At 37.6% G+C, this 13,269-nt stretch overlaps 1 protein-coding gene across 1 annotated transcript in view; it reads left to right on the top strand.

Annotated features, from left to right (window-relative positions):
* Window positions 1–466: 466 nt before the first annotated feature.
* The window catches only part of LOC135466236 (uncharacterized), a 58,910-nt gene continuing 46,107 nt past the window's right edge, over window positions 467–13,269 (top strand). The window contains exons 1-2 of the mRNA XM_064743641.1: window positions 467–684; window positions 2,097–2,273. Of these exons, the coding sequence (XP_064599711.1) occupies window positions 467–684; window positions 2,097–2,273 (395 nt within the window). The remainder of the gene's footprint in view (window positions 685–2,096; window positions 2,274–13,269) is intronic.

Below are 13,269 nucleotides of genomic sequence, written 5' to 3' on the forward strand. Positions count from 1 at the left end.
TCAAGGTTGGTTACCGTGGTTACCGTTATGGATTGGTTATCGTGCATATGCGTTAGGCATATATCTGTAGTCACGCTCGTACGGTATTATAAACAATATAACAAAAAACATAAAACATATAAACAAAAGTGAAAGTAAAAAATTAGGAAATGTCTGCCAAGTGGAGTTTCGCGTTTAAGCTGCCCTTGCAATTTAAGAAGCCATGTAGTCAGTCGTGCCTATATATTTTTCAACATGTAAGCCTGTATTCATTCCCATGTGTTATAATACTGTTTCTGACATATTCCCAATGGTTTACTTCAGTGACATAGTGAAAAACCCAGGGAGACGATTAATATAGAATTCAATAAACATTTGACAATGAGATTGTTGAAATGTTCAAAGTTCCTAAAGCGGACCAGTCCGTGTTCGGATTTTACTAGTCGCGTTTCAAGGCTTAATTCCCGGTCAACGATTTTAGTGCAATATGGCGGCTTTGACAAGTCGCCGAGTGACGGCAGGTGGTCGAAGTGCTTTCACACCTGATGGTGTCCGTGTACATCGACGCCTCGATCGGACACCTGAGCTGGCGGACAAATTCAGGAGACTTACGCCGGAAAACAAGGCCAAATTATACAGCCTCCGATCAGCAGTGGAAGAAACCAAGCTTAAGATGTCGAGGCTGGAAGACGATCTCGAAGAAAAGTACAACAACAACAGCACTCTGACTAAGACTGAAATATTGATTTTGCTCTCGACATATATAAATTAATGTTGCAATAGCTGAGGCAGTGGTGGATAACATTCATTGTCAGCTTAGTGGAAATTAAGTGCCACCTTTCTTGATCTGATATTAATCCGAAATTGACATGGATTGTTTTTGTGGCAAATTTAAAATCGGCTTACTTTGTACACATGTGTCATTAATATTACAACACCCTCTACCATCACTTTTTTGGTCGTGTTGACTTCACACCGATCAGGGTGATGTGTATACAGGTTTGGAACCAGTCAAGGGCTATCAATAAAACTTAGACAGACTGGGCTTGTATGAATATTGCTGGTAACAGTCTAGTCCATCTAGATGGACTCAGTGTGGTATTTTAAAATTCTGACATTTATCCTAACTGACTCTCAAAAAAATCGCCGCACATCTGTGTAGTCCAACACGAAAGAGCCAATCTCAATGAGATCCGTGCTCAACTAATATCATAGTTTTCTTGAGGATTTCAATACCAAAACTAAGTTTCATTTCAAACCCATAAGTAGGTCGCTGCACACTTCAAAATGGCTGCCGCTGACGATGCACTTGAAGTTTTAGCAGTCAGTGTGACCATGCAGCAATTTAATTAGTTTCATAGGTGAGGATAGTAAATTTAGAGGATAGTATTAGAGATTTCACCATAAAATTACATATGAATAAGCTGAAGAGGGAATTGAGCTTGCTATAAATGGGATGGAGATGTTACTTTGAAATCTGTGCCATGTTTTTTGACAGGCAGCGATGGACTTGGTTTTATGATGAATGACAGAACGTTAAACTAGCACACTGAGTCCATTTAGATGAACTAATGATGATCTAGTTCAATCAAGTTTCTGCTTTCAACAATTTCTGATATTTACTTCTCAATGTTTGAACACTGAACAGAAGAATCCAGTCGGTCAATTCCACAAAGTATGTGCTTAAATCCACTTTAAAACAGCAGCACACTCCAATTTTTGGTGTGGATTGAAAATATGGCCTTTATTAGCACTCCTGCAAGTGTAAATCCATTCTGAGTCAAAATGTTGTTGAAATGTACAGAAATATTTCCTTCTCTGTCATCAGAATAACTTTGTGCAGTCATAACGATTTTGGGTGTACTAAACTCTGGAAACCATGTGCTAAACATATCAAAATTGACCTAACAAGACAGGACCATGCAGCCAGTATTAAATCACAGGAACAATTTGCCCAGTTAGTGTCCCACCTTTGGACCACATGTTGGGAAAGTCCTTGTGAGTGACACTTCAAGAGCTCCATGTAGCTAACCCCGACCCTTATGTAGAATTTTTATAATGTTTCAGACACAAATAAATCACCACTTTGTTGTGATTAGTTGTCTGTGTGATTTCAGACAGGCGCTGATTGAGCGTGAGCAAGAGTTACGGCATGCTGCTGAGTATCAGCTGAGGGAGAGCCTGGTGGACATGTATGGAGACCCTTCAGTGACAGAGGAGCTAAGGCAGAGACTACCTCACTCCTCACCCCATGACAGAATCAGGGGACAGTCCCTCAGCCCCACAGGGCACAGGTAAGTGGTAGTCATTTGTACTAGAGATAAGGTCACTGCACAAGAAAAATCAACAAGTTTGTATATGGTGGTATATTAAAGAGGCTATAAAGAGGGTAAACTGCAAATCTGGTCATATTTTGCTGTCATTTTAGAATGGTCCAAATTTATGGTCTCCTCTGTACATGTGTTACCATTCAAATTGGTAAAAAAGTGAACAGTCTGATTTTTACTGGAAGGCAGTAACTGAGTTATTCTTTGCAGATATAGAAAATTTGACTTTATATGATGAATATGGAGTTTTTGCCCAAAACCATTGGTATAGCCTCTTTGACCAGGCTTTCCAAGCATACAAACAACAGAATTTACTAAGTTAGCAGAGTTTACAAGTTGCTGGACATTTTCACCAATTCTAGCAATTTCCACGACAAAACTCTTTATGAAAATCACTTTAAGCCATCATTACAAAATGCACTCTGACTTTGTTACAACACTTTAAGCCATCATAACAAAATGCACTCTGACTTTGTTACAACACTTTAAGCCATCATTACAAAATGCACTCTGACTTTGTTACAACACTTTAAGCCATCATTACAAAATGCACTCTGACTTTGTTACAACACTTTAAGCCATCATTACAAAATGCACTCTGACTTTGTTACAACACTTTAAGCCATCATTACAAAATGCACTCTGACTTTGTTACAACACTTTAAGCCATCATTACAAAATGCACTCTGACTTTGTTACAACACTTTAAGCCATCATTACAAAATGCACTCTGACTTTGTTACAACACTTTAAGCCATCATTACAAAGTGCACTCTGACTTTGTTACAACACTTTAGGGAGACTTAATGTTCAGGTTATAATTCTCACCGTAATTTTTTGGATCTGTGATATAATTTTACTCATCTTGCATCTGAAAGATTTACCATTTTTTAGGTAGTTTGTTTTGTAAACCTGAATTTGAGCAGGCCAGCCATTTTGTGAGAATTCATATGCATGATGTCCATTCAAAGTGTTGCTTTATTCATAAAACCACATTACTAAACCAGTTAGCCAAGTGCTGAAGTGCAAGAAAAATTGACACACAGGTGAACTGAGCAAGAATCTGGTAACTTCCATGAGACGGCGTTAATTAAACGGTACATGGAAAGTCTCTTGCCAGAAGTCTGGTACATTTATGTAAAAGCAATTTCGGATTTGCGGATACGCTGCAGGACATTTTTGGGGCACAAAAATACATGGAATACCCAATTCTCACGCATTTTATGTATTTCCATTGCCAAAAAGTCAACCAGACACTTGTCCATGTACTGCCTATTTTTTGTTGGACGGGACAATTTTGGGTGGCCATTCTCTTTGTGGCACCATATACAATTTCATCTGTTTTGTCTTTAGTCAGTTTACTCTACAACAGGATTTGGAGATACTGTACATCCATTGAGTGGTTTAACTTACCATTACAATTCATCTAGAATATTTTCTTCAGGTCACTTTGTTTGGTGGCTGTGGTGCATTTGATCAAAACTGTTAAACATCTTCTCAAAAGTCAAGTGGATGGATGCTTCTAAAATTTCTGTGATACTAGCTAGATATGTAAGTTTGAAGAAGGCATTACAATCCGTTATAATCTTAACAAGCTTGCCAGTGGTTAAATATTTGACATGATAAAAAGTTTTGAATTTTGACATAACTTTGATGTATTCCATTGAATTTTGGTCTGGTGATCAGAATATGCGTATTTGTTTTGTTTTGTCTTTGTGTGTAACTTTCTGAGCTGTAGTCAAAAGATAATGGTAGGGTTTTGAAGTTAAGTAATTTCAGTGGCCTGTAAATCGAAATCTATGAGAGCCAGAAACACATTGTGCACTTGTACACTCTCTGTGAATGAATGAATGATTATGGCTTAACGCCACATCGGCAATATTTCAGCCATATTGTGGCGACACTCTCTGTGATATCTAAACATATTGAGCTACACCTAATAGTTTTTGTTCTAGATGTGTTTAAATGGATTATCCTATTTCAGGGGTAGATGTTCAAACCCATTTATTTGTGTGACAAAGAGGGTAACTGGACCATTCTATTCAACTGCCCAGTTAATTGTCTATGATTTCACATATTAATACACTGAATGCTGATTAACTTATAGTGTCCTTTTCTGTTTTTACATATTGCTTAGTGATAGAACAAAACAAAAACATAATGCTTTTGGGTAAAACCTTTGCTTTCACTGTTATGTGGAAGAAAATGTGAGAATCTTTTCAATTTTTGAAGTTTATAATTTTAGAAAGTGCCTTCTGACCAATGTTAGTGACATTGATTTATCTCCCTTCAGTTGTGCTTAGCACATGTAAGTTGCCTCCCCTGGGCTGTAACTGATGTAAGTGAGTGAGTGCTTGGGGTTTAACGTCGTACTCAACAATTTTTCAGTCATATGACGACGAAGGAATCATTAGGGTGCATGTACGTGTAATGTGCCTCCTTGTTGCAGGACGGATTTCCACCGCTCTTTTATTTAGTGCTGCTTCACTGAGACGACTTACCGAAGGCAAGTAAGACGCCCCGCCCGAGCCATTATACTGATACGGGTCAACCAGTCGTTGCACTATCCCCTTCATGCTGAACACCAAGCGAGGAAGTTACAACTTCCTCTTTTAAAGTCTTAGGTGTGACTCGATCAAGGATTGATCCTGGATCTACCGGTCCCGAAGCGGACGCTCTACCAACTGTGCCATCCGGGCCGGTCTAACTGATGTAAAGGCACTCCTGTATCCCAGCAACTTCAGCTACTTCTTACAAAAGAGTACACATATTAGCAATACTAATATGTAAATTTGATCTGATGAATTTGTATGTAAGTGATCAAATATACAGGCGATAGTGCTAGAAGTGTTTGTGCACATATATCTGCTAATAGATTTCAGGCTATTTTTTTTAGGGTAATAGGTAAACCTGACAAAACTTTGAAAGCTGTGAACTTCAGTTTTGTGTTCTTTCTTTCTTTGTAAACAGTAAAGTAAAGTAAACAGTAATATTTTATTATTATCTTCATGTGAGGATCTTTCTACAGGAATAAGTACTTGGAAACTAAAGACTGTGATTGGCTTAAAAATTCACCCAAAGTCAATCTGTTGTCAAAATGTTTATCGGGCATTAGTAACGACATACATATATAGTAATAATTGTATAACTATTCAGTTTTTCTGTAACAAGTGTTGTATGTCTCCACTAAGAAATCGCTATTTAGTGATACTGGTTCTTGAGGCATCTAATTGCTCTTTTGACCATAATTTACATTCATTTATTAATCATAACAAGAAATGGGGACAGGAAAGGTGTGTTAGGAATGGTAAATTTTTAAGTTTATTGCATACAATGCGAACTGAAACTTGCTGAGGAGACTTTTCATCTCTGCTATGGCATTTTGATAAGCGCAATGTCTTTAGGTTGTGTATCCTGCAAGTATTGTTCAAAGCAAGAGGTTAAATAAAGACTGCAGAAGAGAATTCTGCTATAACTTGCTGAAAGCTACATGTTCTTCAGGAATGGTTCCTTTGAGATCATAGCTTGATGTGTCAAAGCCTCTGTATATCACAGGAAAGAATATTGAAATCTGCTCACTCAAGCCTGTAGGATTCCATTATATCCAAATATGCCATCTGAATGTTGGTTAACGGCTGTTTACAAAGTATTTATTTCTTTGGGTCAAGAAAATACTGCAAAAATCTTTTTCTTAACTTTACATCCAATGTTTTAATACTGTATCCTTAGCACTCAGACATTTATCAAGCGCCCAAGACTAATGTTTATTACAGTATAACGTCATAATGTCAGCATTCACTCAGTAATTATGATCAGCTCTATCTTGTTTGGGTTTGTTATACCCAAGTATAAAGCTTTTGAATCTGGATGTCTAGAACTCTCCTTCAGAGCTATGTAGAATGATTAATTTAAGCTGTGATTGTTGACAACATTGTCACTGAGTGGTTTTCCAGTGATTACATGAAGACAGCGTCACCATCAATCAGGCAAACTTTTTGACGGACAGTTTTGAGCATTTTCTGCTCTAAGCAATAGTAAACTAGTATGTGAAGCCAGAAACTACTGTTTCATGTTCCTTCAAGATTGCAGAGATGATAGGTTACCTTTGAAGGTGTGTGAATTATAACATTTTTGTGTCTTGTCTTGCTCAGTGCAGATTGCTATGAAGAATGAGACACTAGATTGTGTTCCAAGTTGTCCTGCAGACATAATCTTCTGCATGTCTGTACATAGCAAGATATATATGTATAATTCAGGTGGAAATTAGCACTTTCTTATTTTTGTATTGGTAACATTAGCCTTTCATTTGGACACTGTTATATTAAAGTATAGCTGGCTAACTTTTGGCTGGCAACATATTGCCGGTCACCTGGTGGCGTGTGTGTGCTGAGCGTCAGGCCCAGAATGCCATGATCACATCAACAGTTTATGGTGAAGAACCTGTAATGTCATTTGTGGCTTACATTGATACTACGCTTGGGACAGGGGATGATGATTATTCATGTTATGTATGTGTAGGTTGGTATCAGTTGGATTGTTGTCATGGCCCTGTGTTACAATAACGTTGCTGTCACGGCAGTGGTTTATCCAGTCTGCTTTGCCTTTATCTTCTAGCTGTAGTATTGTTACTAATCTTATAGAGATGTGCTCACTAGATGACTCCGTGTGCAGTTTGCATGGAGAAGATGTTCTGTTTACCAGTTATTTAACCACATACATTTCTTTGCTGGAAGCCTTTATTTATTCTTTTTGTAATATTGTGAAAGTCACACTTTCACGTAACCTTTGTTTCCTTCAAAAGAGGTTAAGCTTTTACTGGTGTTTTACAAAGCTGGCATTTTGAATGACACAAACAAATCATTTTAGTATCATTTTCATAATAATAATATGCATAAATTCCACGGAAAAAAAGGGCTTTGTTGTTTGAAAAGGTTCATAGGTGTGCAAATTTTTTATACCTTGTACATGTAGCAATGTCTGTCAGAGTATTGTCCCTTTGATGGAACTCGTGCAATTGAAGGTGACCTTGCAGTAGACTGGGGAACTTCAGCAAGTAGCTTTAGGGGAGCATTGTGCTCCTGAATTCCTGTCTGAATTAAAATTTGAACCAGATTGCCTGTCTGATAATATGAGTAGAATTACATTGTATGAGGACATTCCGCAGCCCTAACCATTATCATACATTGATATCACTGAAACAATGATATCACTGAAACAATTTGCCGAGTCGCATTCTGATTCAAAAAGATCTCCTGAGTATGCTTGAGTATATGCCATTCACTTCCCAGAGGTCACTGGAGTAGGTGGGGTGGCCACTGATGTGTTATTCCAACGGCCACTGTGGGAAACCATTGACGCCACTCCCTCCACCTTGTCTGACGTGGGCGGAGTTGGTTGTTTGAGTTGTAGCCACCTAGTGCATGCGACTTTTGTAAGATCGCGCATCACGCTGTGTCCTCTGATGGCCATTGAATCTGATACGACTGATGGTCTGACCTGTCAAATGGAATACACCCTTTATGTAACCGCAGTGCACATGAACTGAAGGCATTGAAAGTTTTATTTAGGGTAACTGTTTGAATCCTCACATTTATGTTGCCTTTGGAATTTGCACACATGTAGAGCCAATTTAGTCAATAAAAGACAGCATATGAAAATATGTTAACTCATTTTTTAAAATTTTTTCACAGAACTAACTGCTATGAAAGCTGTTAATCTTGTCATCATGCAATTTATAATCTGATTTTTAGTGATGAGGCAAGCACAATAACAGTGCAGTCAGTAATGCTGGGTTGTAATGGGGGCATTGTCCATCTTAGCATTTTGTATGGTGGTAGTCTTTTTGATGGACGCACAGAACTGCTTCGTTTGAAAAATTACAGCATTTGTTGATTTTGTCTCTAACATCCAACTAAAGGACTATTGAAATGTATCACATCACATGGAAATTTGCAGGGTTGCAGTGTATACTCCTTTATCTGTTATATGCCTGGCTGTATATCCCGTGGTTGGGAAACTCTTGTTTTTACTTTATATGATCACCTATTTGTATGATAATTGTGATCTTTGCTCATGCAGTATGTGCATGAACATACAAATGGCTAAAATGACTTGAAATTCTCCATTTACAGGGGTGAAAAACCATAGCTTTATTAACAATGCAATTGTGGTGCATAGTGACAAACATTTGAATTGTCACTGTGTATTTTTTAATGATAAAAATCTAAACCAAAAAAAAAAGATTAAGAAATACATAAGACTTGTTTTTCTGATGATGGTTGATGGAATTTTGAATGTCCAGTTGCCTACTTAAGATAGGAATTTTTGATAGAAATACAGCTTTACATCAGTTGTATAGGCTGATATCTCAGAATGGCTAGTCTGAAAAGGTATGAAAAGTTTATTAATATTAAAATCCAGGGAGTAGTGTTAATTTGTAAATGTACAAATTTACATGAACTGTTTGTACTCAGATTCATTCCCCCACGCAGGGATTTGTTTGTGTACCTTATGTTACATAGGTCATCAAGTGCATTCATTTACATTTGGCAAGTGTATATTTGTCTCAAAATATCATGTAGGAAAAGGTGATAATAACTACTATAGAGAGAAATAAGGTGATATATAAATTAAACATCTATGAAAAAACAGTAAACTGGGATGATTAGCCATTTTTGTTTTTTGTGCACCTGAATTATTGTAATTTCTCAATTACATGTTCTTTTAGACAACAAATAGACTTAATAAATTTTTAAATTTCAAGGCATGTCTTGTGTGATATATATATATATCTATACATGATAGTATATACATATATATTCCCCTTTTTATTCAATGATCCAGATGTTTTTATCTGAGTTTGATTTTCTAGCTGACCATGTTTGACAGGTTGAAGAGAATTCCTATTCGTTCTTTTGTCATTAGAACACAATACCAATTGAGGTAGAAAGTGCTTCTTCTGTTGATGGTTCCTCTGTGCTTTACATCTCCTCATCTGTTTGCCTGCTTCCCCTCTGCCATGTTCGCTGAGGATGCTAAATGTTTGCCGGACATTATTTTGTTAAATTCATCACAGCTGAGGTGGCCTATGTAAATTCAAGGCTGTGTAAAACGTAGCAAGGCGTAAAGTAAGTAAATTTGTCCTGCGGCGTTGGGGGCTGTTTTAGATACATAGATTGATATCCTAAGTTGTTGATATATGAGAACGGAGCTGGGGGAGAACACATATTTGACGAGTTCTGACACTGTTTGTACTCTACCTCATCCATGCCCTGTAACCAGTCTATTAAACACATACACCATTGTCAACTGGACAAATATACAGTGGACCTGTGCAGAGTTGAATCATAACCATTGTGAGGTATTGATCTGTCCTTATGGCCTATCTTCCCCCACCCCAACCCCCCATGTACACCCCACTGCTGATGCGTCTTGCTATGTTTACCCACTGACAAAGTTCATAGAGAGAGCTTCACATTTTTTTCACCAGTAACCTAAGCATTAACCAAGACTGGGAGTAAGCAATATTTTGCATTTTGCAAACATAACAGTTATAAGATTGAACATTGAGATTTTTATATTTACTGTTTGTATAAATTCAAAGCAAATTATTATTTTTTTCAACATATTTTGTTTAATATATAAAAAAGAAATTTTCATGCATCCTTGCAGATGTAAGATATATGTTAACTAATAAAAATATTTTACTCATAGTTATTTGTGAAAAAAAAAACAAACAAAAAAAAAACAATATGGTGATAAAACAAGCAATTAGGAAATAGCTCCTTGGGAGAGAATGTAGGATCCAGTTAAAATTGATGTTTTAGTTTCTCATTACCTGTGTATTTATGAAAATATATTGAAGATATTCTTTGTCATTGCATTAATCTGCTTCCATGTGTTAGTCTCCTTTGTCTTGGCTATTTTGATTTTTTTTTTATGTTTAATTTTTTCCAAGCTGCGTTTTGGCTCAGCTCCATTCAGCAGAGTTTTGATAGGAAATCGTTAACATGCTTGTGGAAGTAAATTTAATCGAATCAAGGTACATGTAGAAATTGATTAAGTGGGGATTTTGGACGGCTCGACAAGACTTGGACAAATAAAAGCTGAATAAAGAAATGTTGATTTTTGCGTGTGCTCAGCAGTTGTGTGATTTATCTACAGCAGGTCTCGAGTGGCCTAGCTCTGTGGAAACCTGTTGCGGAGGAAGGTGGGGGCTTGGATTGATCAGTCCACCAATCATCTGTGTTTGCTCATCTGTAACAGGTGTTCCTATGGCCCATTGATTATCCACACAAGAGTAACATTAGTGTGTGGCTTGTCTTTCTCATCCTGCCACAAGCCTTTGTTAACATCACAAACTCTCTTGTACACCATGGCTAACTGCCCAGTGCTCTCACCTCCCCAGTGATATTATTACAATATTGTACCATAATTTACCTGCGCCAGGTTGATCTTCTGCATCTAGTTCTCTCTTCACCGTCAGTTTCTTGCCATTTTAAGGGCCATTATTAAGATTTTCATTCTTTGAGATTTTGTATTTTGAGGAAAGCCACCAGTGTGTCAATTAATACAGGGCGTAGTCTCTAGGGTGTTCTGCTTGAGAAATTTAATTATGGTGCATTATTTCTGCAGTTGTATGATGTGTCCAGGGTTACGAAATGCAAGCCAAGTGACAGTCTATCTTCTCGGGAATACTGGCTATTTAGCATGGAATCACAAAGTGATATTAAGAGTATAAATAAAGGAAATATGATCTGTAGTAGTTCATAACTTAATACTATACATATTTTGTCATTGCACTCCACAACAGTGGATACCCTTAGGGGACTACAATAGACCCCTTGTGAAATCCCCAGTGCACAACAGTTTAACCCTAGGGACTACAGCGGACTCCACAGGAGGCTACAATAGGCATCTACAGAAAATCCCCAGGGAACTACAGTTTACCCCCAGGGGACTACATTATGATCCTCAGGGTGCCCTAAATTCTCTGTTGGGGATGCATCACACCACATCAACATTTACACACTCTGTTCTCGATAATAACTGCTATTACTCTTTGGTCTGTCCATTTGTCATATGCTCATTTCCGTGCAGTAACTGCTCCAATATTGTTTGCTTCTTTCTGTTCAGGTGCCCCTCATAGAACTTCAGATCAAGTTTGAAAACCAGATTGATATGTCCTTTCTTTCGCATATTTAATAAATTCTGTGGTTCTTAGTGGTTGTTATGTCTTGTACAATAACTGCTTCAAGTATTATCCGATTTTGACAAAAATTTTTTTTGCAGGTTCATTTTGTGCTCCCATTGATTCATTGATGGTAAGATTGTACATATCTGATCAAGTGTCAGCATTGGAACTGCTTTATTAAGCTTGGGCCAAGTTTTGAAGTTCTTATCGTTATGGCAGACATATGTTTTTTTTTGATCACGATTAACCATCACATTATGATGGTTAGTGATGTGCATGTGTCAGTGGTTGGCAGAAGCCCACATGTTACCACTGGTTAACAGAGCTTTAGTGAAGTAATGTGATATAACTACAGCCTATTAACTGTCTGACCTGCCACCTGTGGCCACCCGATCTGCACATTGATACACATGCACAATGTTATGCAGGTGTATACACAACATGTGACCTGCAGGTTTTACTTATTTTGTTGTGATTATGTACAGCTACACGTACTGCATATAAATGTTTGGCACAGAAACAGTTTGCCCTCATCTATATGCACTGCCTACAGCGGGGCTAAAATGCTATTCAGTACAAACATCCAGAGCTAGCTAGGACATTTTTTGCTGGAACCAGCTCCAGCTAGACTGAATCATTGTTAATGCAGGTGAGAGAAATCTAGTCATTAGAGTGAGTTGTGCCCTTCATGTTATCGCTACACCACACCTGTACACACATTTGCCCTAGTCAGAGTCAAGTGAGAATTATTTTGTTTTACCCAGTTGCCCTTTCAGTGCTAGATTGATTCCAAAGGAAGTAAAAATACAGAAAGTGGGTGCATGGATAAGAATTAACCATAGACATTGAATGTGGTAAACTGTTTAAAATAGACTATGTAAAAAGTAGGTGTGGGAATTTAATAATTGTGCTCTAAACAACACACTTTAGAGCTAGAACTTAGATATCCTTTACTTAAATGTTGATCTCATTAGGATAGGCTTTATTAAATGTTTTAAATTTGGGGATTTTCATTACAGTATTTCATTTGTACACCAAATCCTTGTCTTCAGTGTGTTGTTCGTATAGTAAGTCCACATACATCACATTTGTGGTTGACATGTATCTTAGGCTTAACTCTTAGTCTTCAGATACGGGATATCAAGGAAGGAGTCTTGGCAAAGGTTTATAGCTTGACTTCATTATTATTAGCTGAGTCTCAAGTTAGACATTTTTGTACTGACCATAACTGTATTACAGCTTCATTTAACTTTTCTCATGAGATCAAAGATTTTCTTTGGTTTTAATTTCATTTCAGATTTATGATATGTTTTATATCCCTTGGTTTTTCCTGTTCATTAATATCTAACCTTTAGCACAGTTTTCTGGAAATGCTATGATTTATTATCAGCAGGAAACAAACATGGCTGCCCACTTAGTGGTTTTGCCTCGAAGACGGAGAAGACTCAAACAGCCAAATTTTATGTGTTAATTAATGGGACAAAGCTGGTTATGAATGGGTAGCTCGGCGCATGTTAGTGTTTGTCTGCACTACGTCTGGCCCAGTCGCTGAGGAGTGGTGTTGTTATGCCAGGGAGATAGCCGCTCTATAAGACAAACAGGTGCTGTATTATCTCTTGAGCAAACCTTGCCAGTCCCCCAGAGATCCCGACTTAGTTAGACTCTTGACCCTGAGCCGCTGACAAAGACCCCGACTAATTAAACTACAATGTAAGATTAGAAAGGCTCAAGACCAATTCTTGGCACCCTGTGATAGTGCTGTGTTCTCTA

Source organism: Liolophura sinensis, chromosome 6, assembly GCF_032854445.1.
Source record: "Liolophura sinensis isolate JHLJ2023 chromosome 6, CUHK_Ljap_v2, whole genome shotgun sequence".
Taxonomy (NCBI): Eukaryota; Metazoa; Mollusca; class Polyplacophora; order Chitonida; family Chitonidae; genus Liolophura; species Liolophura sinensis.